Source organism: Lepidochelys kempii, chromosome 18, assembly GCF_965140265.1.
Source record: "Lepidochelys kempii isolate rLepKem1 chromosome 18, rLepKem1.hap2, whole genome shotgun sequence".
Classification (NCBI taxonomy): Eukaryota; Metazoa; Chordata; order Testudines; family Cheloniidae; genus Lepidochelys; species Lepidochelys kempii.
In genome coordinates, this window is record NC_133273.1 from 10,213,560 (window position 1) to 10,239,392 (window position 25,833).

At 43.9% G+C, this 25,833-nt stretch overlaps 1 protein-coding gene across 2 annotated transcripts; it reads right to left on the reverse strand.

The window, feature by feature from the left end:
- Nucleotides 1-893: 893 nt before the first annotated feature.
- On the reverse strand, nucleotides 894-25,833 carry LOC140899930 (ATP-dependent RNA helicase DDX19B). 2 transcript variants are annotated; one of them, XM_073316210.1, is made up of 12 exons: nucleotides 25,656-25,833; nucleotides 22,354-22,402; nucleotides 21,767-21,820; nucleotides 20,622-20,757; nucleotides 12,547-12,639; nucleotides 11,624-11,726; nucleotides 10,415-10,529; nucleotides 9,416-9,593; nucleotides 8,630-8,867; nucleotides 7,065-7,227; nucleotides 5,853-6,044; nucleotides 894-2,768 (listed from the first exon to the last, which is right to left on the reverse strand). In XM_073316210.1, exons 1-12 carry the CDS (start codon nucleotides 25,710-25,712, stop codon nucleotides 2,707-2,709), a joined length of 1,440 nt encoding a protein of 479 aa, XP_073172311.1. In that variant the 5' UTR covers nucleotides 25,713-25,833; the 3' UTR covers nucleotides 894-2,706. The 2 variants fall into 2 exon arrangements, with proteins under 2 accessions (XP_073172311.1, XP_073172312.1); XM_073316211.1 differs by lacking the exons at nucleotides 21,767-21,820; nucleotides 22,354-22,402; nucleotides 25,656-25,833 and adding an exon at nucleotides 21,615-21,635.

Sequence of the window (25,833 nt, forward strand, 5' to 3'; positions counted from 1 at the left end):
GCTAAGACCAGCAAAGATTTCCTGAGTGCAACTTGGATTTGAAATCAATGGTTTGCATGAACTAGAGGTTTCACTTTACCACATTTCCTCATACTTTTAACAGCATGTTCAATTAGTCTGTTAACACATGTGGACGAGAGTAATAATCAGCCTTTCTAGAGAAACAAGTCAGGCTTCCACAATTCTACTCCTACATCACTGCACTCAAGCAGTCCTGCAAAAGCTTAATCCGATTTTTCCTCTGTCTTCCAGCAGGAAAGAGTTGTTAACCTGTGTTGTAGGCAGGCAGTGAACTGTTTTAGAATTCAAATTAATAGACAGGACTATATATTTCATTGGTAAAGACTATGTAAGCAGGGAGGGCTAAGCTGAAAGACAGGCCAGGCCAGAGAGCTGATAAAGGACAACTAGTGGAGAAAATAAGTGAAGAGAAGGGGATGATCAGGATGATTGGCTGGAAAGATCTAGCAGCAGTATTTTGAGTGGCTCCCCAAAAACAAAGAGGTAGGTGCCTTAATGGCCATGGATGATTTAAATTTAGCACCTACCTCATTCAAGTTTTATCCTTTAGTGCTTAGGTACCACTAAGGTCTTTGCCAGGAAAAATCCTGGCATCAAGAAAGACATTAGGGAAGAATAGAATTAATCTGATCTCATTAGTTATCCAATATAGTTTAATGATAAATGGCTGGTGGGATGCTGCCATAGCTTGACACTAAAAGCATCTGGGAAATACAGCAGCTCAGTTACACTAATCTCATATTTCACAGTGGAATTCACCTGGGAGTATTCCAATAGGAAGCACTGCCAGAACTCCATCTCCATTAAGTCCTCTACACAAGACATTAGAGAGCAAACAGGGATGCCAGAGTCAAAGACTAACCGAGGCACAGTTCAGTACGTGTTCTTTATTCCAATTAAAAGTACATTACAAACAGCACACAGGACCAGCAGCAGCGTTCATGACAGTTCAACCCAATGCACTGCTGTCACAAGGTCATTCAGCTGTACTATTAAAGTAGGTGATTGAAACAAGTCTTCCACTCTACACACAAGCACTCACTCACCTGCCACTTTAAATAGGTTTTCAACAGAATAAAAATAGATACACCCCAGAATACAAAAAGTTTAATTTTAACAGGTTTTTCACTAAAGACTATACAAATTGATAAAAGGGTGCACAATTTCCTAAAATTTTAGGTACATTTTAAATGAGCCTTTTTTTTACTTGGTAAAAGGATCAACATTCCTGTCTTTGAACAGAATATGATGGCCAAAATTGCAAAGAAAATTTATAGTTCAATTTACAATTTATACATTTGTTTTGAAGTGATTCCTGCACTGAGTAGCAGTCCGATGGCTGCTCACACACGTCCACTTTTCCCAAAAGAACGGTGCACCACAAAGTTAACATTTAGGAGCCTACTTCTCCTGGAATCGGGGGGAAACAAAAACCCACAAACTTCCATTTGTGCATGGTAAGTGGTCCCAACTCAACTAAAAGCCCAAACTTAGAAGTTCTAAATAAAACCTTCACTGGCAAGGGTCACCTTTGGGGCAAGGTGTGTAGGGACTGATGACCTGTCTGCTTTATGATACAAGCACAATGAAAGTGGAGTGCTTCCCATCAGTATTTTGGCTGAGCAATTTAACTCAAGATTGTGGTACTGAAACATGCTGTAACAGGCAAATTTGGTGTTCTATTTAAGGGTATTTTTGGTCAATACAAGCTATTAGAATTTTTTTTACCAGATAAATATTCTTGTTTCCATTATTGATTGGTAGAGTCCGACAGCTCCGTATGAGACTTCATGTGGAACTGCCCCGACAACAGCAGCATTTTAAAACTGGCACCACCTGCGTAAAGGTAACTATAACCCCGACTCCCCTATCAAGAGACACTACCATTTGTCGGAGTGAATTTATTTGGGATATTGATTAGTACAGTCCTCTTTATACTGCTGATCCCTCCCACCCACATGAACCACGATTTGGTTTGGCAAGGTTAAATGCATCATATGACTTCTACAGTAGTTAATTAACACTTTCAACCACTGCACTGCTTTATGAATAGTGGCCATTCTAAAAACAAACTAAAACCAAAATACTGCCCAGCAAAAGCAACACTGCACCACTGTCTGAGAATATGAGCTAGTGGAGAGATCTTCTGGACAATCTACTTAAGGAAAAGCAAGGCAAATCCATCAGGAAGCTAGAAATGAACCTTTAGAGCACAAGGCAGCACCAGAAAAAGAAGTTCTATTTCATGTAAGTTTAGTTTTTAGCCAAAACCATCTGCCTTGGTTTTTAAGTCAATGTCCATATACTTGGCTGTTGAGTTTTGTTTTACTGATCACATATGTTAAAAAATAACATCCCAATTAACCAAATAAAGCATTTGTTTTCTTCCTTTTCGATATTTACGTATTGGCCACTTTTTGGCAAATCTATTTCTTAGAATTTAAAACATTTCCATTTTAAGGCTAAACTAAGAAATGTTAAAAGCTTCTGTAAACATTTCCTCTTCTTCCGCAGAGCGACAATTTTAAGTCCAACTGCAATTTTTAAAGTGAGGTAATTTCTGTGTATTTATATCTTAAGAGTCCTTTTCATGACTGGCCAAAAGGTGTGCCAATCTGAACGCTGAGCCAATTGTAGTGGGAGAGCTACCACAGGAGGGCCTACATCAGTTCCAGCAGCTGCGTTTCAGTTGGCTATTTTCTCAATTTCATCCAAGTCGTCAGTATCCAGTTTTTCTATCTTTTTGTCTGCAAGAGAAGATTAGAAGGGAATTGGAATGCATGCACTCTATACAATGCGAGAACAGAAGATGAGACAAGGTCCCACTTTACTGCGTTAAATCGCACTTCTGTTCTTGTCACAAGATGAATCCATGACAGACACAATAGAATTAAGTTTTATAAATCAAGTCTCAACAATATAGTGTGACGAAGTGGGAATTTTGGAAACATGATTCTTATGCATGCCTCAGTTTCCCCTCTGTGCTTCGCATTGCTATGCGTAGAATGTAAAGGGTTAAAAAGCTGCTCTTGGGACAGAGCGAGGGACATGAGGTGTCGTGTCACATAACTATCTGGAGTGGTATGAAGACTCGGTCGTCTAAAGAATGGGCTGAAATGGATCCAAATCAGTGGAGGATCCAGAAAGGCAATGGGAAACCCAACAGCCAAGAGGTTCACACCCAGGAACCAACAGAGGAAGGAGATTTTCAACCACCTCTCAGCAGGGAACCTGAGCAAAAGCCCCAGCTGGAGAATAAAGGCATCAGGTAGCAGCGTTAAGAGCTGGCCTTTGGAGAGACACACACACCTGGAACTAAGGACAGGAGGGACAAAGATGGGGAGAGCACGCCAAGATAGCTCCTCAGCAGCATGGCTCAAGGGAGCCCTTACCCTACACTGGCCATTCTGAACTTTTTCTAAATCTTTGCCTCTCTATTCTGACCCAAGGACTTCCAGAATCTGTACACCAGGAGTTGTTACCTTGTTTTGGAAAAACTGTCTGGGCTTAAGGCAAATACAGAGCATTACGCCCTGAAGGAATACGGTACAAACCTCCTGCAGAAGTCTGGCTTGGCTGGATTCACTGCAGGGAGCTAGAGAGGGTTTGCTAGTGCCCAAAGGCCCAGTGTCGAAGTGTTAGGCCTTGTCTATACTACCACGGTAAGTTGACTTAAGTTACGCTACTTCAGTTACATGAATAACGTAACTGGAGTCAACGGGGCTTAGGCTGTCTTACCACGATGTCTACACCACGCTCTCCTATCGACTTCTCTTACTCTTCTCGGAGTGGTGGATTACCGGAGTCGACCGGAGAGCGCTCTTCCATCAATTTAGCAGATCTTCACTAGACCTGCTAAACTGACACCCGCTGCACTGATTGCAGCAGCACCAATCTACCGGTAAGTGTAGACAAGCCCTTAGAGGCCACTGGCCTCCCCCAGTGGAACCGTGTGGGTACCTAGGGCTTGGTCCACTAAAGCAGTCACTTCCAAGGGACTGGCTACAGGCTGAGGCACACACCACACCACACCTCTGGATCTGGAACTTCTAGATCACTGGAAGAAAAGGAGTACTTGTGGCACCTTAGAGACTAACCAATTTATTAGAGCATAAGCTTTCGTGAGCTACAGCTCACTTCCTCAGATGCATATCGTGGAAACTGCAGCAGGCTTTATATATACACAGAGAATATGAAACAATACCTCCTCCCACCCCACTGTCCTGCTGGTAATAGCTTATCTAAAGTGATCATCAGGTGGGCCATTTCCAGCACAAATCCAGGTTCTCTCACCCTCCACCCCCACACACAAATTCACTCTCCTGCTGGTGATAGCCCATCCAAAGTGACAACTCTTTACACAATGTGCATGACAATCAAGTTGGGCTATTTCCTGCACAAATCCAGGTTTTCTTACATCCCCCCCACCCCCATAAATTCACTCTCCTGCTGGTAAAACCCCTTCAAAACTGACCACTCTCCAAGTTTAAATCCAAGTTAAACCAGAACATCTGGGGGGGGGGGGGTAGGGAAAAACAAGAGGAAACAGGCTACCTTGCATAATGACTTAGCCACTCCCAGGCTCTATTTAAGCCTAAATTAATAGTATCCAATTTGCAAATGAATTCCAATTCAGCAGTTTCTCGCTGGAGTCTGGATTTGAAGTTTATTTGTTTTAAGATAGCGACCTTCATGTCTGTGATTGCGTGACCAGAGAGATTGAAGTGTTCTCCGACTGGTTTATGAATGTTATAATTCTTGACATCTGATTTGTGTCCATTTATTCTTTTACGTAGAGACTGTCCAGTTTGACCAATGTACATGGCAGAGGGGCATTGCTGGCACATGATGGCATATATCACATTGGTGGATGTGCAGGTGAACGAGCCTCTGATAGTGTGGATGGGCTATCACCAGCAGGAGAGTGAATTTGTGTGGGGGGGTGGAGGGTGAGAAAACCTGGATTTGTGCTGGAAATGGCCCACCTGATGATCACTTTAGATAAGCTATTACCAGCAGGACAGTGGGGTGGGAGGAGGTATTGGTTCATATTCTCTCTGTATATATAAAGTCTGCTGCAGTTTCCACGATATGCATCTGATGAAGTGAGCTGTAGCTCACGAAAGCTTATGCTCTAATAAATTGGTTAGTCTCTAAGGTGCCACAAGTACTCCTTTTCTTTTTGCGAATACAGACTAACACGGCTGTTACTCTGAAACTAGATCACTGGGTCACTCAAATTTCAGACTGGAAGCAATTTCTTGGGGGGGTGGGGGTGGAAGAGGAGGAGGAATGTCTATCGTAAGCAGAGGGGCATTCAAACAACATTATGGTTTGTGGAATATCATTTTTAGTAATGATGCCAACTAGCCAATGAGAACTGGATTGACATGGCAGAACACAAGCAAGATCTCCCAGGCACGTCTGTCATGCATCACTTTGGAAGTTTACTGTCTTATGACAGATGTAGAAGTTATTCATATGTACCAAAATGGGCTATCAGACCTGCCCTTTAAACAGTACTCACTGTTCTACTCTAAAATAAAGACAATTACATCAGAAGTTCTGCCCATTCAAATGTATACAAACAACTGGCTATTCCCCTAGTTTTCTCAATGTTATTTTTGAAACAAGGTGCTACATGAAGGGCAGTGGTACCCTTGACAGACTGTATGAAGCAAAGCAAAACTCTGTTAAGCCTAATCAAAAACCAAGACCACAGGCGCCTGGGAAATCTGAATCAGAGTCAGGGTTGTCAAACACAGACGCTCAAAATTCTATAGAAATAATGCTATACCTACGCAAAAGAAAGGAAGCTTAAGGGGACTTACTGAAATGTTCCTGAATTCTGTTCAGAATATTCATGCTGTGCTTGCTGTCTACCATGTTAACAGCCAGTCCCCGCTTGCCAAAACGACCTGTACGCCCAATCCGATGTAGATAAGTCTCATTATCTGGGTTGCCATCTTTATCCACAGGAAGGTCAAAGTTGATAACAACAGAGACCTGCTCTACATCAATCCCTGAGGAGGAAAGCATTAGAGATATCACAACTCTCCCTTTTGCCCATTTTAAGCCAGAGCACCTTTCGTCCAGGATTGTTTCAGTGTTTTGATCCCAGAATCTAGGGCTTACCTAGAGCCATTAGTTTCAACACCTTTCACAGAAATGTACTATTACGCCGCCAAGCTTCGTGGAAAGTTAAGCTACCTGCCATGATGAAGCCTGCAGCGATGTCAAGAGCGAGCACTCAGCAAAAATTATAGGGGTAACTGGAAACGTATAGAGGAACTTTTAAGATATCACAGTGAGAGGATGCTATCAAATGGAGGATGAATAATACACTTAAACTGAACACCTTTGCATTACCTAATGGTTTCATACCAGAACTACACCTTGAGGTTTATGGGTGCCTAGAGAGGCTAATAAAATTGCAGTAACTTCTAAAATATAGTCAATTGCCCCTCCTATTTCTCAACAGCCAGGCTAGGAGAGCCATTCAACTTATTTCGTTTAAATGTTCAGCAGTGTCCAGAATGCCCCTTGTAGCTGTAACTTGCAGCACAGACTGTTACTGGAGTTTATTCCTTTGCCTGACCTCTAGTGAAAATGAAGTTGTTGAGAAAATTCAGGGCACACATTTGTTTGCCCACAAGCCAAGGCAGGGCAGGGTAGAGCCATAGGATGCCTCAGTGAGCCCAAAGGACAGAAAGAAATGAGACTCTGGTGGAAAGGAAGATTCTTCACCCTACTTCAGGTCACCTTTAAGGAAATCCTGCGTTAAGCCATTCCAGGAGAGACTGACCTAACCCAACTCACACACGTCAAGGACCATCCAGAAGTTTTTGGGGGACAGCTCATCTGTCAGTCTCTCCTGAAATGGCTTTGTGAGGGACTCTTTTGTACAAATCTAGCACACAGATTACAAATTCTTCTCTAGGAGGTACAGCAATATTTTGTATTCTGTCACCAGACTGCATAGTTCCGTCTCAAGTACAAGTACCCGCTTTGCTTCCCCGAGATGCGGTGACAATGTATTCTACCTCTGGCACAGACATTTGTGGTCACCAGCACTTTCTCTTTGCCCTCTCTGAAACGCTCGATCACTGCAGCTCTTTGTTCCACCATCATCTCTCCACTTAGCAGTGCCACCTGGTGACCTTCTTTTGACAGCTCTCCTGCCAGCCAGCCCGCTGTTTTACGAGTCTGAAATGTAAAGCAAGAGCAATTAAGATCTTTCTGGGAAGACAATTTTTGAACTTCAAACAGGAACAGGCCTCTCTTAACAGAAGGGAACGCTCAGGGCTCTAACTCTGCTTGTTCCAGGAACAAAGAACAAAAAACATTCCAATTTCTGTTTGAAAGCCTAACATTACAATAAAGCTTAGAGACATGTTTTCTATTTCCTTTTATATAGGACAGCTCTTTGTGTGTAGTCAGAAGGCTCCACTGCTTGTCTGGGTCTCTCAGCAACAAGGAAAAGACTTAATAGGAAACTTAGTGTAAGACCACATGCCTTGCACCAAGAAGACTGGGACAAGTGTAGTATGTGGTACCATGAACTATTCATTTTGGAAATTGGCTAGATTTCAGGTTGAAAACATCCCTTCAAGACCATCCAGTGAGAATCTCTGCAGAAGGGTTGAGTCAAGCAGCTATAAAAATTAACTGGCATCTTGAATTTTAAAGTCCTATGTCAAACACTGCATTTCAAAACTGCAGGAAATGGCTCTTCACTCTAGTGGACACTTGGGTACAGAACACGTGCCTTAACAAACCAGTCTTCTTCCTATCTAGGGCTAAGCTTTGCTACTTGATCACCACTGGCCTCAATTAAAATTTGCAATTACAGCAGCTTCCATACAAAAATCTCAGAGTGCCACAACACACCTGTGATGTATCATCACCATTTTACAGAGAGGGAAGCTGAGGTCCAGCAGGGTCACAAGCCAGGGGCAGACCTTTTACCTATAAGACTTATTTTTCCACCCCATCGAAGCCTTTTTGCTTTTATTTTTATCGTTTTGTTGTACACTTTGTTTTGAGACATATTTTACTGGTTTACAGAACCCCAAATGCTTTGATTTTGGAAGACCGCTCGAAAAATAAAAGTGAGCCACATAGCCACACAATGGCTAGAACCATGCAAGCAACAAACATGTTTAAGACCAGCTGGGGCTAGATGGCTCCAGCATGGTTGCCATGACACTCATGGGGCAGAGTTTGGCTATCACAATTTTAAGAAACTCCCTGTCCACAGGAGTAAGCGAAACTACACTAGGAACATTGTTTTTAATAACTGTTGTTAATAGGGTTCCAGCCTCAGCAGACATAGGACCAACAGGCAATTAGTATTAGAGAGAACCTGAGAAGGCCTATTCTTCCAGCCACCCTCCTGCATTTTTCCATTTCCAAGACAAGATGAGGAATGGCTTGTTCCTCATTTGTGCTCCTAGAATGATCATGCCCTCAATCATCTTGCAAGGAGTCTGTGTCACTAGGATTCTTGGCATTTGCAGACACTATTTCAGAATGGGGCTGTTTTTAACGAGAGCTCCCTTCTGTTTAGGGCGTGGCAAAGGTCACTCCATTCTCCAGAACTACTCACATGACAGAAGATCATGGCCTGGGCGATGGTGATGGCTCCATATATATTACAGAGAGCATGGAACTTCTCATCTCGATTATTACATAGAACATAGTATTGCTTAATGGTGTCCAGTGTCTCCTCCTCTCGCTTCAGTTTGATGATGTTGGGGTCGGGAACAACTTTTTGGGCAAATTTCCATACAGAATCTTCAAAGGTGGCAGAAAATAGGAGCATCTGACAATCTCTGGGGAGCATTCTGCAAGGCAAGGCAAGGCAAAACAAGTTAGGGCTTCCCTATTAGAAACCATCAGCCAACTGGAACCTATGGTAGCCCAGCAACAAAGCATGGCTCACAGTCACTTACAAGCCTTTGGAATCAGCCTTTTAAGTCTGTTAGGCTTTCTGAACATTAGCCTATGTATATCTAATCACATCCCAACTCAATTTGCCAGTGGCATCTAGGTAAATTTGGACATTTTAAGCAATGAATCCTCCTCAGGGGATAAGGAGGGCAGTTCTCGTTCCTTGAAATAATTAAATGTCTGTCTTCAATTAAATTCTAGCTTTATGAACTGCCTGGATTAGAGTTAAGTGTTTTTCTATTGTAGCCTGTGGCCTTAGTGGTTAAATCACCAGCAAATAATCACGTCCTGCCATTTGGAAGAGAGCCCTTCCTGCAACCATGAAGAGGAAATGGGACATTAAATAGGCCAATGAGAGAAACCAACTGGCTGTGGTGGAGGTGGACTAGAATCTTTCCCTTTCCTCAGACTGCCCAGATGACAACATAGGGATGGTCCTTACCTCTGAATGCGGATGCTCTGATCTTGATGGCCCTGAGTTGCTATCATCACGTCAGCCTCATCCAGGACAAACACTTTAATCTTCTTGGGGTCTATGAATTTCAGTTTGGAGCACCAGTCCAGGACAGTACCAGGAGTGCCAATTACAATCTGCTCAGAGATCTTCTGACCTCTCTCCACTGTTAGTAGACAAAAAGAAAGGCTTTCATGAAACTTGTGTGCACAATGCTTCCATGAGAAGGTGAAAGCTGTATCATTGTGTATGTTACTCCACACCCTACTCTCTTGCTCAGTGTTCTTCTCCTACTCTGGAGACTGCTATTAAAAAAATATATATATATATATACAGTCCCATTAGTGCCAGAGCAACAGATGTCAATACATCCTCTTTAGGGCAGTTTTGCAGCATCCAACCTTGCTTTCCCAGTCTTACCCTCCTCTTAGTAAGGGAGGTAATCTGTCAGGACACTAACCCTTCTGAAGTGCACAAGATCCACAACTTCTCCCCAACTTCATGAATTTAGCAGTTTATAGAGTGCCTACATCTCAAACAAGCAGCATCTATAATTATCTGCTATGCAGACTGCACCAGCAACCCACAATATGAAAGATCCACTTTGACAAAACAGATCAGCCACCAATAAAGCTCAACAGCCATTACCACTTCACACATAGTTACACAGTTCAGTTATTTTCTGAGCAGATGGAGGAAGAAACTCAAGTAAAAAACCCAGAGCATGAACTGTCCAACTCCCACTCCATGCCCAGTTTACGGCTTCCAAGAGCGAAGTCCCATTACACCAGCTCATGTTCTATACAGCACTCAGACCTGACAGGCCAACTGTGCTAAGAGTATCTGATGTCAAACCCAGTGTAATCATTTGCAAATGTTAAGAGAAAGTAATGCATTAAATTCCCATAACCACACCTCACTAGAAAAAGGGGTAAGTCTCCCTGGTTAGATCTAGAAAAAAGGGGGTGTATTTCCCCTCACACTCACATTTATTGCCTCGGACAGCATATGCAAGTCTTAGCTCCGGATGAAACTTTCCCATCTGTTCAATTACTTTTCCTGTTTGAAGTGCCAGCTCATATGTTGGGGAAAGGCACAAACACTGGAAGGAAAGCAGATAAGAGTATATTAGATTGCCACATAGTAGATTGTCACTGTGAAATACATTTAGTTATGAAACTTCACTTCTGTGCAAATAGATGACCAATATTTTAGAATAAAACATTTACTGTTTTAGGTAAATTTCATTAACACTCATCAGTTGAACAGTGGTTTTTAGTAATTCTCCCAATTAAAGGAAGTTAGTTTGGATGTGTAGCGTCATGTACCAGTTAGTTTTGTACGGCTTTGTATTGCCCACATAAGCATGTAAACAGAACACCCTGCTAAGAACGTTGGTGCTCAGTACTATGGCCAAACAAAGTGCCATATTATCAAAGACAGATATGTTTTTATAAGGGACATTTCTGATGAATATAGCTCGAAGTGAACATAACACAGCATCCTTAGCAAGGAAGCTCTTGCCTTGGTAAAACTGCTGAGTCCATTTCTGCAGAACAGCTAACCGACATAAATCCTAGGCTGCTGCCTACTCCCTGAAAGTGGGAACTCTACTCTGCATGGCTTCGGAGCTGTGGTTAGAAACATCATCTAGCTTCCTAAACTGAATTTTCTCAACTCCTGTGCAAAAAGCCCCGTTACCTTTGTGTTAAGGTGCTGGACTGGGTATCAATGTAAACTGGACAAGGCAAGAAACAAACCATTCAACACCCCATCTACTCTCCACTTCTCAGGGCTTCTCAACCACAGGTGGTTCGTCAGTACAGAGCCTCTCCCTTCCAGTCCAGACCCTGCTCCCGCCCCCACATCCCACCATGTTCCCCATCCCAACACAGCTGCTCACTGTAACTCCAGTTTGGCTGTTACAGATACAGAAAGAGGAGGCAGAGAAGCAGGGAGGACAGGAACTGGGCTGGTCAGGGGAGCTGGGAGAACCCAGTACCTCTGCACAAAAGAATCAGCATTTTCAACTCTGCTGCCTCTGCTCCCCAGTGCTCAGACTCCACAGCACACTTGGAAGTTGAAGCTGTGTAGCTGCCACCAGTGTCATATCAAAGGAATATAGCTTCTCTCCACTAGATGGCACTGTAGTACAACTAAAAACCAGCACAACCATTAGATTCCAGAAGCCACTACCTGTGGATACTTGTTCCCGGGTTCAACTCGACTGAGCATGGCCAAGACGAAGGCAGCTGTCTTACCAGTACCAGACTGGGACTGTGCAATCAGGTTCTGTGGGCTGGAGCAACACATAAGGGGACATTTTAAACACTTTGGCACAAGTTTAAATATAATCCATTATTTATATGACCAGCTAATACGAGATACGCAGTTGAGAGATTTGGCAACATGGCTTACATTAACTGAATGGCAGCCACAGATAAGGGATTTTAATACGTTCTGGATTAATTTGGCCCTGCATCTTGGCCACATCCAAACTGAAGTCACCATCTAGTTTCATAAGGGCAGGATTACACAAGGAGGAAGACACGAGTGAATTTTCTGCAGGGCGCTTTCAGCTTGGCACAAGCAGCTTCTATGGGCTATGGAGATTTGAAGGGAAAGGTGCTGTGATGTTTTCCATATTGCTCATCTCCCCCTAGTGTTAGTTGCACTACTCCATGCTCTTCACCAAAAGGGCACTGAGACCCCATCCATGGCATTTTGACTGCTCTGACCTGTCCAGGAGTTATGCAGGGCTGTTGCAGAACAGCCTTATCTCCCCTATATGGACAAGAGGATCAGCTGTACTGCTGCCAGGAAGAACAGCATTGTCTTCAGTGTGGCCGAGTATGCAGTGCAAGCCCTAGGAAAAGGGTGCTTATGGGGACCTATGGAAGTTTGCTGGGTAGCCAGGCAGCATTCTAAAGAATTTCAGCAGTACAGTCCCATGGAAAGGGAGCCCCTTGAGACACACCAGTGGTCGTATGCGCTGTGCTGAACGCCACTTCAAGTAGGCCGTCCCCTAGCCAGAGGTGTTTACAGTTTAACAGTAATGGTACACAGGGCTCTCCCACCCTCCCCACTTCCCAGTGGAAGTGGAAAGCAAGGATACGTACGGTTCAGCAAGCATCATGGGCAGAGCATTCTCCTGTATTTTCGACGGTCGGTTGAAGCCCATGGCATAGACACCCTGCAGGAGCTGGGGTTTCCTGGAAAGAGAAAGAGTAAAATGTTTCTAAACTAGTAAAAAACAGCATTAGAAGCAGGAACTATAGTCAATGGGGGATTTTTTGATTGCAAGTGAAATGCAGGAGCCTGAAAAGCAAACCCTAACAGCCAGTAGGCCTGGGGCAATGCCTCTATTACTACATTTACCAATAGTAAACTACTGTGGCAAGCCATTTCTTCTCCACATTGCTAACAAAGTGGTTCCTCTGTGACCCAATCACTATTAGCTTGTGCACACCCTAAAAAAGAGAGAAATACTGTAGAACCCCATTTATCTGGTCTAATTGGGACGAGGGCCAGTTCAGATAATCAAAACTCTGGATAAATCAGAGAATGGGAAAAGGTGATGCTGCAGCACCATCTAGCAGCCACAGGAGAGATCGCCTGCTTCTGGCCCACTTGGAGTCCTGGTTGTTTGGTAACTGCAGAGAGCCACTGAAGGGAGGGTCAGATAAACAGGGTTCCCCATCCACAGCACAGCTTTGTACACATGAAACTCTGGACAGCAATCCTCTGAGAGGAACAGAAGCACTAGATCAAATGTTAGCATCTAAACAGATTGGGAAGCGAAGAGACACTATTTCAAGACTAAAGAAAAGGAGTACTTGTGGCACCTTAGAGACTAACCAATTTATTTGAGCATAAGCTTTCATAAGCTCACTTCATCGGATGCTCAAATAAATTGGTTAGTCTCTAAGGTGCCACAAGTACTCCTTTTCTTTTTGCGAATACAGACTAACACGGCTGCTACTCTGAAATATTTCAAGACTATGTGCCTCCTTGTTTTATCAATGAATAAGCTAGTTACTTTTAAGAGCAAAATACAGTACTTAGTAGCTTATCAAAGGATCATTTAGATATTGTGATTAACATCTGTGAACCCAATATTTATTTGAACCAAGAAGATACAATAAGACCCTATTTTTTACCTTAAGGAACATTAAACACTGGAAGGAGTCATTTGGCTACAATATGCACTCCTGGGTTCTAAATTAACGACCACTCAAGAAAGAGCTCTAAGCATCAATGCAGACAGCTCAATTAAAATCTTTGCTCAGTATGTAGCAGTGATCAAGAAAGGCAAACGTGTCAGGATGTACAAAGAATAGAACAGAAAATAATACTAGAAGTGTGATCGTGTCTGGCTATAAAACGGCAGTGCACCCACATCTGGAACACTGTGCAGGCCTGGTCACCTGGTGTCTAAGATAGCCAAAATAGGGAGTGTTCGGAGACATACACAAAAAGGATTAGAGGACTGAAGAAATTTCTTTATGAGGAGAGATTAAATAGACGGGGACATTAAGATTAGAGGAGACCTGAGGGCCTGGGCACAGTGAATGAAAGGGCTAGAGAAGGTAAGTCTGGTGCTTTTATTGACCCTCTCAATACAAGAGCAAGGAAACACAGTCAATAAAAAGACAAGAAATTTAACCCACTGATAAAAGACAACATTTTTTACAACACAGTTAACATGTGGAACTCTGTCACAAGGTATCATTGAGACTAAGACCTTAATGAATTCAACATGTATATAAATCAGAACATTGTATTCATTATATAGCATGAAAACAATTTTATAAAGGATATAAACCTTCATGATTTGGGACTTAAGCCAGCTGCTAAGGGTACGTCTACCCTGCAAAAGATGACCATGGCAGCAAGTCTCAGAGCTTGGGTCAACTGACTCATCTGACAGGACTTGCACTACAGGGCTAAAAATAGTAGTGAAACCCAGCCAGGGAGGTGGGTGTCTCAGAGCCCCAGCCCAAGGGCCTACCATTGCTATTTTTAGCTCCATAGTGTAAACCCCACAAGCCCAAGTCGGTTGACCTGGGCTCAGACACTCGCTGCCACAGATCTTTTTTTTTGCAGTGTAGACATACCCGAACTAATGGAGTTGGGAAGGAACTTCCCCTATGAGCAGGCTGTGTCCGTTTGTGGGCTAATTGCACCCCTGGCCCCTCCTGGTCTCCTCGAGTGCACCCCTCGCAGTTTCAGGACGTCAGCAGTTACCTTCCCTGAGATGGAGTCATGTCATTCTCCTGCTCTCAGCCCGAGCCCTGGGCTGCCGTCTCCTGCGTATCAGCTGTGATAACCACAGCAAAGTTTGACTTATGTTCAGTATCTGCAGTTTTCTGTTCGCTCTGGGAGCAATGACAGTGGCAACCAGTGATCACACATCTTCCATGCAGCAAAGCACTTAGAACAAAAGCACTTAATGGAAAACGGATCGTAAAACCAAACCAGACTAAACTTGCCTTCCCATTCCCTGGGAGCAGCGAAGGCCTCATTTGCTTTCAGGCGCTCCTGCAGGACCAGTCTGTTCTCATCAGGAACAGCACCTGACAAATGACCCACTGCCCCTTCCTCTCCAGAGAGGAGTTTAACTGTTTACTGTCTTTACAAGCTCTAGTTCCCAGCCTGGCAAAACAGCTGTGTCACTTTGGACTGGTGCCTGGAAGTATGCCATTGTCTTGTAATTGGCTCCCAAGATAAGCAACATCTGACCGAACACTTGGGGTGGCACTGTTTTGCCTTTCTGTTTGTTCTTCTCCTAGCCCCCTATTATGCTAGTGCATTCACACAGGAAGTCTTATAACCCAATATACAATAACTTCCCCTCACTGACCAGGTCTCTCAGTGTTCATAAATTACATAGCAACTCCACTTCAGTCACACTGATTATTCCACAACTGTCCATCATGGGGTTCCTAGCACCTTCCTCTAAAGCAGTGTGGTTCTCAACACTGCAGTGGCCCATCACCCATGTGACATTCTCAGGGCCATACAGATAGTATATATATTGTGTGGATGCAGCCCACATAACACAGAGAGTTGCATATGCAGCCCACAATGGTAAATAGGTTGAGAACCGCTGGCTGTGTAGGCACACCTACCAGATACTGAACTAGACAGACTACTGTTCCAATCCAATATGGCAATTCCCTTGTCGCCGTGAAGCCCTATCAGCAGCATCTTAACACCACAGTTATCAGCCCTGCCAGACTCACTAGTCCAAAAGGAGGTACCAGAACAGGAAGACGTTTGACATGATTGCAAAGGCCATTTAACATTAAAGATTTTGTATTTTTGATGTTCAACCTCTAAGAATGAGAGTAAATACTGATTGATGTGAGAAAGAGGCAAGTTATGGCAAGCCTAGCTCAGCAGGATTCAGGCTATTGATTTGTACACAGCTATACGATGGCACTCAATTTTAAGTGCAGTGGTGACACCCACAGTGTTCAATTGCCAAAGTTACTATCTGCTTCTATTAACAAGGCACTTATAATTGTTAAAGAAAGCTTTCAAGTCAGAGCAGACACTTGTGTATCTAAGGAGACTCAAGAGCAATCTAAAATTAAAGTTAAAATTAAAGTTACGATATTTGTATTTGTAAACTCTTAACCGATGACCTGTTTAACTGCTTCTTGTAGGTGTTACTGTTGCTTAGCAGCAATTTCCGAAAAGTAAATAGCAGTTTTCCTGCCCACACTTTTCCTGCTTGTTAAACCACTCTACTTGATTCAACATCCTTTTTAAGAAGCACGTATTATTTTCAGTCTGTGGCTCAAATAAAAGCTCTTTGAATATGCAACCTTGTGTTAGTTCAAAAGCAAGGATCTACAAAGCCCAATTCTCTGCAACAGTTGCCAAGGATACAACTAGTTGCAGAACCAAGACTCAATTAGTCCGAGTGCTCCCATCATTAACTTTCTTTGATTGTTAGATCAATTCTCATCTTTCAAAAGCCAGACAGGCAAGGTATATGATCTAAGGAGCCTGTTTGCAGTCATTCAGCTACAAAGCGGTAGCTTAGAAAGGCGAAGCTGTAATGTTTCAAGGTGAAAAGTCTGTCAGGGTGGTTTCCTTTTGGAACCCATTTCCAAAAAAAGGACAAAAACAAGATCACCAATGCAATTAAGAATAGAACCTCAAGAGTAGAACTTCCTAGCCCAGTTTTAAAAGTTTATCATTATACACCATATCTTCAGTTGATGCACAAAGAGCTCCATGAACAACTAGGGCAGGTATTTAATGGGAAGATGGAGGCAGGAAGAACAGTAAAGATATCAGACTATTGTTTTGGGACTGATGTCACTGGCAGAGGAAGAATGGGTTGGCTTCCTCCTGTGCTCTTCATGGGCATTTGTATCTTCGCAAGGACTTTTAAAGGTGAATTGTAATAAATAAGTCTGAGCTCTTTACCTCTCCTTCTGATACACAAAACCAGAACTGCTTCAGTTTTCAGGAAGTGTTCTGGTTGCTTTTTAATATAGACATTATACGGAATACACGGTCTGATCTTCGGCACTTGTGGGGGGAGGAGGGGGAAGAGAGGAATGGAGACTTTTATACAAAATGTTTTTGCTTTTTCATTTACTGTTAGTGACCAGATCAGTCATGGAGCTCATCTAAATATCCCTTCCCATCCTTCCCCCATCAGTTCAGCACATGCTGTTAAAGGCAAGCTCTACTGTGCAATCTAAGACAACAAACCTTGCCATTCTGCAACTCATACAAGTTTGTATAAGATTTAAGGGGGGGGGAGGAGGAGGAATCTTCCAAACCATTAGACTGTCAGCACAGAGAACACTTGCAAGGAGTTGGGATGAAGGCTAAAGCAGAGCATGAAGAAGCTGCTCAAAATAAGCCAAATTTCAGGCACAAAAGACCTGTAAGACAAGCAATTCTTCCTGTTGCTTGTGTTTAAACTAAGGAAAATGCATAATAAATATGCTAATTTACTAACTGTCTAAAAACTAATTTGCAGTTATCTGAAATGGAAACCCATGCACTTCTCAGATACAAGGGATACCCCTTCCCAGAATGAAAACCTCTAACAGGCCATCAACAGAGCAAGACTGCTTTTGCCTCAGCAGCTGGAATTTGAAGTCTGTCTGCTCATGCATTACCTCCTGTTGTCGGCCACTTAAGCGCCGCTAAAGCGGGGTGGCCACCTGAGCCTGAAAAGGAGCCAGAATTTGCCAATACGTCAGCAGCCCACCGTTAGTTCCCCCCAGCTCCCAGCGCCTCCTGCCCACCGGCAGCCGATCAGCGCCTCCCCATCCCTCCACACACCTCCCAATCAGCTGTTTCGTGGCGTGCAGGAGGCTGGGGGGGGAGGGAAGAAGCAAAGGCACTCCAGGCTCAGGGGAGGGGGCGGGAATGGGTGGTGTGGGGGCAGAGCCTGTGGCAAAGCCAGGGGTTGAGCAGCGAGCACCCCTTGGCACACTGGAAAGTTGGCGTCTCTAGCACCAGCCCCGGAGTCGGTGCCTGTACAAGGAGCCGCATATTAACTTCTGAAGAGCCGCATGTGGCTCCGGAGCCCCAGATTGGCCACCCCGGAGCTAATGCAATAATGATCAGGTATTATTTGTTCAAGTAAATCTGTCCTGTTCACAATGGAATCAGAACTGTACTAGCTACAACTATGTTGGCCCAATAGTACATTGCAAAACAAACCCAAAGTCATTTCTCCTCTGAAGGCTTTTTCCATTGATCTCCAAGCTAAACATTTAATTAGGAACCTGTTAGGTTCTAGAGTAGCAGCCGTGTTAGTCTGTATTCGCAAAAAGAAAAGGAGTACTTGTGGCACCTTAGAGACTAACCAATTTATTTGAGCATGAGCTTTCGTGAGCTACAGCTCACTTCATCAGAGGCACTTCACGAAAGCTCAATTAAATTTGTTAGTCTCTAAGGTGCCACAAGTACTCCTTTTCTTTTTGTTAAGTTCTAATTAGCTACCAAATCAAGAGCTGTAAAGCAGACTGCTGGTGGGGAGGAGTGCTAATGAAATAGTGACTAAGAGCAGAAGCTAGACATTTAAGTGGTTGTTCCAGATTCTTGGTAAAGTTGAAACAGGTCTTCCTCAGTGAAAGTTGGGACCATTTTATTCCACATGTATGATTCCAAATGGAGACATCTCCCATTTTGGAGTCTGTCAGAGGGGGAGTTTCCAGCTATAGCTGCTTGATGTTTACCCTTTTATTCCAGGGTTGCAGAATTCCAAAACCTTATTTGAGTCCCCTTACAAGAACCTTGAAGAGGCAAATAGTAAAAGAAAGCCACCCCAAGCATGGGTAAGGGGATAATGATTCTTACTTAGGAAGCTTGTCCATTTGTGAACTGTGGCTTATTTTAAAAGGCAGTTTTAATATCAAAAGGGATGTGTATCTACAAAATACATTGATTGTATGATTTCATAAAACATCTTAGAGTAACTGATTTTTAAAAAAAATCTTAATTTACTACATATGCTGTTTATTTTTTGCATCTCTCAGCTCAGACAACAAAACTCCAACTAGTGAGTTTCACCTTTGTTCCTTGTCAGTTTCATTTTCATCTTACCATGCACTAGCATGATGCAGGAATGTTTGGATTGTAAATACTACAGGAGAATATTTATTTAAAACACAAAAAAATAATCAAAAAGAAAAGGAGTACTTGTGGCACCTTAGAGACTAACCAATTTATTTGAGCATGAGCTTTCGTGAGCTACAGCTCACTTCATCAGAACTCACGAAAGCTCATGCTCAAATAAATTGGTTAGTCTCTAAGGTGCCACAAGTACTCCTTTTCTTTTTGCGAATACAGACTAACACGGCTGTTCCTCTGAAAAAAATAATCAGTTTAGAAGAATAAGCTTTCAAAAAGACTTACATAGAGACAAGATTTATCTGACAACATGAAGATTCTATGGGCAGGGAAAGATTTCAGAGATCTTCTAATTTTAGGCTTTTAGCCATTTTTGCTGTATTTCTTCAATATCTAAGTTTAAATATAATTTAAGTTTCTGGCCCATTCTGCTGCAAAGTCTTCACAAATTGAGGTCTTTCTGCCACAAACCCTTCATGAAGAGTCTCCATTCAATACTAGCAAAGGTATGGACTCATCCCTCCTCCACTCTATTTAACTGAGGTGTTTGAGAGCCATTTCTATATGCAATCTAAAAGTCAGGCCGGCTGCAGTGGATAACACTGTCTTGACCCTGTTCTCCAGCCCTCTTTTCCCAGGCTAGGATTTCTGTATTTGTGTTCTCTAAGGAAACTTCCTTGGCACACTTAAGGTTCTCTTCCCTCTTCAGCCCTGGAATTTTCCCCTGTGGTTTCCCAGAACCTTCTTCCGAAGCAACTTGTGATGGAGGATGGCACATCGCTGATGTTGAAAGTGCTAGCAAAATGCAGATGGGGTGCTGTGGAGTCATACAGCCTGCATTTCACCATAGACTTGCCGATAATGGGAGACCTTTGCAATATCCAGTCTTATTTGTAATAGTACAAAATAGGTCAGTTTTCAAATACTATAACTCTTGTCCAAAGTAGAAATGCTGTAAACAATCTATTTTCAACAGCAGGAGTCTAGAATCTGGTAGAAAAGTGTTGAATAGACCACTGTACATACTTTGCTGAAGTCACAGGAACATGGCCATACAGAATGCAGATCTCAGTTTGGCTTCTTCTACTTTGTTGCCTGAGACAGCTACAAATCTTTCCTGAGCTCATTTCTGCTCAAGTGTAGACACCATAAGGGATTGTAGGTGCCACTGTAGACACTGTAAGGGATTACAAGAGTGACCACACAATACACTGCAACACGTGCAATGCTCAGCACTGGAAAACTGGCATTTCCCTGACAATGTCCTGGCTGCGCCTAGAGGTCACACCTAGAAATTTAGTCACCAGAAGACTAGAACTTTTCAGAAGAGTCAGTCATCTTTGATTTAATGTTTTTATATTTAATGTATTTAAAGTTTAATGTGGCATGACGAATTTGGCTGAATGACTGGAGTTATGGCTTTTGTTGCTGTAACACTTCTCTGGGTACCTAACACCTGTAAATATCCTAAATCTTTCATAGCGTCACACTTGGGTGAATCCAAGATATTCAGCACCAACAGGAAGAGTTCTGCATCACGGCACTGCAAGAGACTATAATTAGCAGAAGAACAAGGACTTACAGTCTCAGCTCCTCAAAAGACTTCACAGAGTAGAGAGGTGATGTAGGATCCCTCTGCAGCACCTCCACTTGGTTTGTTGTGTCCACCAGATTACTGCGAATCAGCTTGTTTAACAAGGATTGGGCAGCTCTGTCCTCTGTGGGGAAGGAAGCAAAAAACAAAGCGTTGTTTATATTTACAGAAGAGCAGGAGGCTCAAGGAACCAGCCATTCAGCTAAGAAGTTTTGGCTGAGCTATGGCAGTTACAGTATAAACTGTCACTCCCACTATGATGTTGCACAATTAAGAGATATTGTAAGAAGACTAATTAAAAAAAAACCACCAAAACCAAAGCTGCATTATTAAAAGAGGGGATTCTACTCAATGACCAACCGTCACTGAGTTAAACAGGAAATACCTCAAACTAGCAGAGGGAGTCTTTACATGTGGGAGAGATGGATTAATGCAGAGGCCCATGGGGAGGGGTGCCACAGGCTAAGGACCACCTGAGCAACTATACAGAAGTCTGCTTTTCTAAGATATCTCTACCTGGATAGTGAAACCTCTAACTGACAGGTGGTACAGGAGTACTGATCACCTTCAATATTGCTTTGGTGAGTCTCAAGCGTGGACAGGTGATTCTCTACTAAGCGTTTTAACACGAATGGCACGTTCTCAGTGTTAAGAGTGCCCAGTCTAGTATCTCTGCCTCTAGCGAGCATAGCCATTGCATCCTTGAGTTTCCCCATAGAAGATAAACCTACTTTGGACAAGTTAAGTTGTCTCTACAAAGGAGCCAGAATACCCACCCCCTTGCTAACTGACTATGAACAGTCTGTTTAATAAGAAAAAAGCAATATATTCCAGAAGCCCCAAAGGCTAAGGAGCGCTGGTTGTGAAGGCAATTCAGATAGTGTTATCAAACAAACTGCTCCTGTATCTCACTACTGCAGACAGATACAGACATCACCATATAACAATCCCGAGTCAATAGGGAGTAATGTATTTTCACACCTCTTGCACAGAGGCCCCTCATCGGAATGAGCTCCTTTGGGCAGATGCCAAGACTGTCCATCCTCTGAAATGAAGTAGACTAGCTTTAAAGAGGTTCAGAATGAACTGTTTTCCCACTGTCCCTTGTCAGAGTGCTTCTCAGCTGTGCTTACCTTTTTCCTCATCTTCCGTCTTCTCTGCATTGTTCTCCGTCTTGACAACAGCACCTACATTTGGAGAGACAGCGCGGTTACTGCAGCAATCTCAAATGGAATGGAGCCAAACAAGCTCACATATCTCAGGCTCATCTAAAGAGGCAATGTTACTGCTACAGCTAGGTAAAAAACAAAGCTGTAAACCAAATCAGTAATAGGAGCAGTTTTGCTCCAGCTACAAAAGGAAAGACTAAGCCAGGTTATAACATGAGAATGTCGGCAGTGTAGTTTGCTCCCAGCTTGGTCAAACATGCCATAACATTTGAATTAAATAGCAACCTGAATCCATCAGTTTTGGTCACTATAGTAATCCCTGAACCACTTTAATACTAAAAGGCGCTGAACAGTGAAAGTACAGTTTAAAAAGCTAACCATAAAAAAATAAGCACTCAAGCCAGACATTTAGTTAAGGCTAGTAGTTCCTTATGCTTTTGGAAGGTGAATGCTAAATTGGATTTCCCACCTTTCAAAAGCCATAAAGTCCAGACCAAACACCCATGAAATAATGTTCTTTTCTAACCCAGCATTAGTTGCTATAAACTCACCATTGGAGTCTGGCTTCATTTTCTCCTCCTTCAGGTGCAAGTTGCTCAACTGTAAGTGTGGAAAAACAAGGAAATTTCAGTTGTTACGCTCAGGAAGCCTTCATTTGGCAAGAAAGCCCACAGTGGAACCTTCCTCAAGGTTGACAATTTCAGACTCGCTGTCAGTAAAAGTGTAACATGGGCTGTGGTAAAATTTTTAAACTCTAAACATAGTAGGAAGTGAAACAATCCACCCTCAAATTTGCAGGAGTGGGGAGGCTTACAGAATATCCAATGCAAGGACAGACAGACAATGATATGAGAGCTGCTACGCTTTATTTTTCAATCAGAGAAGTCAGAGCCAAAAGAGTCACCAGAACCTTTACTAAGATGTTGCTGTTTTCTGTTCATGCATCACCCATCTGAAATTTGGGCTTCAAGATAGTAATTTCAGCTGACAGCAGGCACAGAACCACTGACAGAAAATGGTTAACTTAGTATTACAAATTAGAGACCACCATCTAATGTAGCTGAAGGGTTGTTTATTTCATCAGGAATAGAGAACACTGTGGGGACAGGATCAGACAACCCTTCAGTCTGAGGAGAGTGTTCTGTAATCATCTACCACTGGTTTGGAGAACAGCCACCTTCCCAAAGAATTATACTTTGTAAGTTTGTAGCAGAGTAAAATTCTGAAGAGTACAAATCTTCATGTCTTGTCATCAAAAAGTTTGTATTCCCTAGAGCGAAAGAAACTTTAAATACTCTGTAACATATTAACCAGCTGTATGTCCTTGAAGAGACCCAATTGTATCACAGGAGCAACAAAAGGAACACGTCAAATTCAGAATTGCAATTTCTAGCAAAAGAATTGGGCACTGACATGGAAACCTGGGTTTGAGTCTCTCTTGCTTGTTTTTGGGCTGGTAGAGGCTGAGTATTGCAGAGTCAGTGTGCTCAGCACTCTGGTAGATTAAGTAGTAATTGCTAACTAAATGACACCCACAAAGCTGTGCTCAGTTAACAGGATTGTGGTTGAGACCCAGATATTAAAAATGAAAAAATGGTGAACCCTGCAATTTTGATGAGTCATTGGAGATTTACTGATTGCCATATGTGGATAATAGGTAAACACAACAATGGCATCCTCTGCAAGCAAGCGTATGCACTCATGGTGTGTTTGGATTCAACCACCAAGTAACCCCAAGAATAAATAATTGGTGCTCCATTATCCCGGAACTATAAAAATCAGCATGTGCCTCATGCTTCTACGCACACTAAATACATCCGAGTTGCTATCTCAACCCTGCCTCAGACCCCAAAGAAATACACTCCCTGGATGTAGACATAACAGGAACAGCCATTGTGCTGTCTTCTGACTCCTAATATAACAGGAAAATGCATATATTCGTGTGGCTTGACTGTCACATCGAGAACTCCAGTTGTGTCAATCATCTCTCTTTTGCCCTCTCTTGGGAGAGGCAAATTGAGGAGAGTATCACATGGAGGGCACACGCTCATGTTAATCCAAGCTAGCAACTGCCTAGCAGCCTAACAAAAGCCAGTGTTTACCCACAGATCAAGGGGCCTCACCTAAAGTAAATCAATCTGAAATATTTTAAATTTCTGTTCATTTAGCACTTAAGGGACTACGCTTATACACAGCTGCTAGAAAAACTTCTGCATGGTTTTACTAATGCATTCCTGTAAAACTCATAAAAACCTGCCTACCCATCTTTAATGGTGATAATAAAAACGTAAGTATTCACCCTAAAATAAAGGGTGGGTTAGAACTTTGCAATGGTGAGCTAATATAACTTGATCATGACCTCCCAAATCACTGCTATCCTAACTTCCACCAAGAGAAGACTGTCCAATGAAAGATATCACTTCACTCATCCTGTCTCTCATATTCTGGGACCTACAGGACTGCAAGAACAATGCACATTCTAACCACAGGTTTCAGAGTAGCAGCCGGTTAGTCTGTATTTGCAAAAAGAAAAGGATTACTTGTGGCACCTTAGAGACTAACCAATTTATTTGAGCATAAGCTTTCGTGAGCTACAGCTCACTTCATCGGATGCATAAGGTAGAAAATGCAGTGAGGATGTTTTGTACACACACACCATGAAAAAATGGGTGTTTATCACTTCAAAAAGTTCTCTCCCCCTCCACCCCACTCTCCTGCTGGTAATAGCTTATCTAAAGTGATCACTCTCCTTACAGTGTGTATGATAATCAAGGTGGGCCATTTAACCACAAAAAGAAAAGGAGTACTTGTGGCACCTTAGTCACGATGAAGTGAGCTGTAGCTCACGAAAGCTTATGCTCAAATAAATTGGTTAGTCACTAGGGTGCCACAAGTACTCCTCTTCTTTTTGTGAATACAGACTAACACGGCTGATACTCTGAAACCTGTCATTTAACCACAGGCATCTCAAATAGAAGGTGCCATTTGTTCATTGTTGATGGGATGGGGTGGGGGGACTGAAACTGGGAAGCCATTATCGCTTTATAGCTATATCACTTTACGTCTTCACAGGACCCAACGTTAATTTTCACTTGTGAGCAGCGTGAGACTTCCACTTCAAGCCTCCAGTAGGGTGAAATAAATTCAGTCGCACCCCTGCCCTTCCCAGCCTGCCGGCCCAGGCTGAAAAGGCCACACTTTCCTTCGTGGGGCTCATAGTTCGGACTCTACCGAAACTGGAGGAACCACCTCGGCCGGGGACGTGGCTGCAGCCCGGCTGGAACGGGCAGCAGAGGCGGGGTTTTACCCTCTAGCGGGACCGGAGCCTGGGGCACCGGCCAGCGGCCCGCAGAGCGGAACCGGGCTGCCAGCGGGTCTCGCAGCCCGAGCCTGGCGCAGAGGCCTTTTCACTTCGCCGCCCACGGCAACCCCGGCGCCAGGGCCCGGCTCCCACCTGGGGCCCCCCGACTACGGCTCCGACTTCCAAAGGGCGCCGCGCCCCCGGGTAACGTTTTTCGAGGGGCCGGCAAACCGAACAGAGGCTGAAAGCGGCTGGTCTGGAGCGTCTGGCCGCTCCCCCGGGCCCCGGCCCCGCTGAGCCGGGGGCAGAGCCAGGCCAGAGCCCCGCTCTCCCGCCTCGGCGGAGGGGGGCTGGGGCCGACGCCGCGGTGCGAGGCGGCGCCGGCTCCCCGCGCCGGGTTCAGCCGAGCCCCGGGCTCCCGACGGGCCGGGCCGGGCCTGTCCCCCGCCCCGGCGGAGACCCCCCCGCTCCGCTCCGCTCCCCGAGGGGCCTCGGCCTCCCCCCAGCCCTTGCCTCCGCTCATCCCGGCCCCGTTTCCGCCCCCGGACTCACCGACTCGGCGGCCGCTTCCTGCTCGTCCACCGCCAGAGCCCAGGAGTCGGTGGCCATGGTCCGGGGTGATGGCGGCCGGGGCGGAAGCTCGGCGGGCTCGCGGGACTCGGGACCAGTAGCCGCAATGGCGCCGCCGAGGGGAAGGAGGCATGCGCGGGGGGCGCTTTGTATCCGGCCG

Excerpts from the sequence above, each read along its gene's own strand:
- LOC140899930 (XM_073316210.1), bottom strand. The coding sequence starts at position 25,712 with ATGGCCACCGACTCCTGGGCTCTGGCGGTGGACGAGCAGGAAGCGGCC. Across the intron at positions 21,821-22,353 it reads AATGAAGCCAGACTCCAATG|GTGCTGTTGTCAAGACGGAG; the intron begins GTGAGTTTATAG and ends CTCCAAATGTAG. Across the intron at positions 9,594-10,414 it reads TGCTGTCCGAGGCAATAAAT|TGGAGAGAGGTCAGAAGATC; the intron begins GTGAGTGTGAGG and ends GTCTACTAACAG.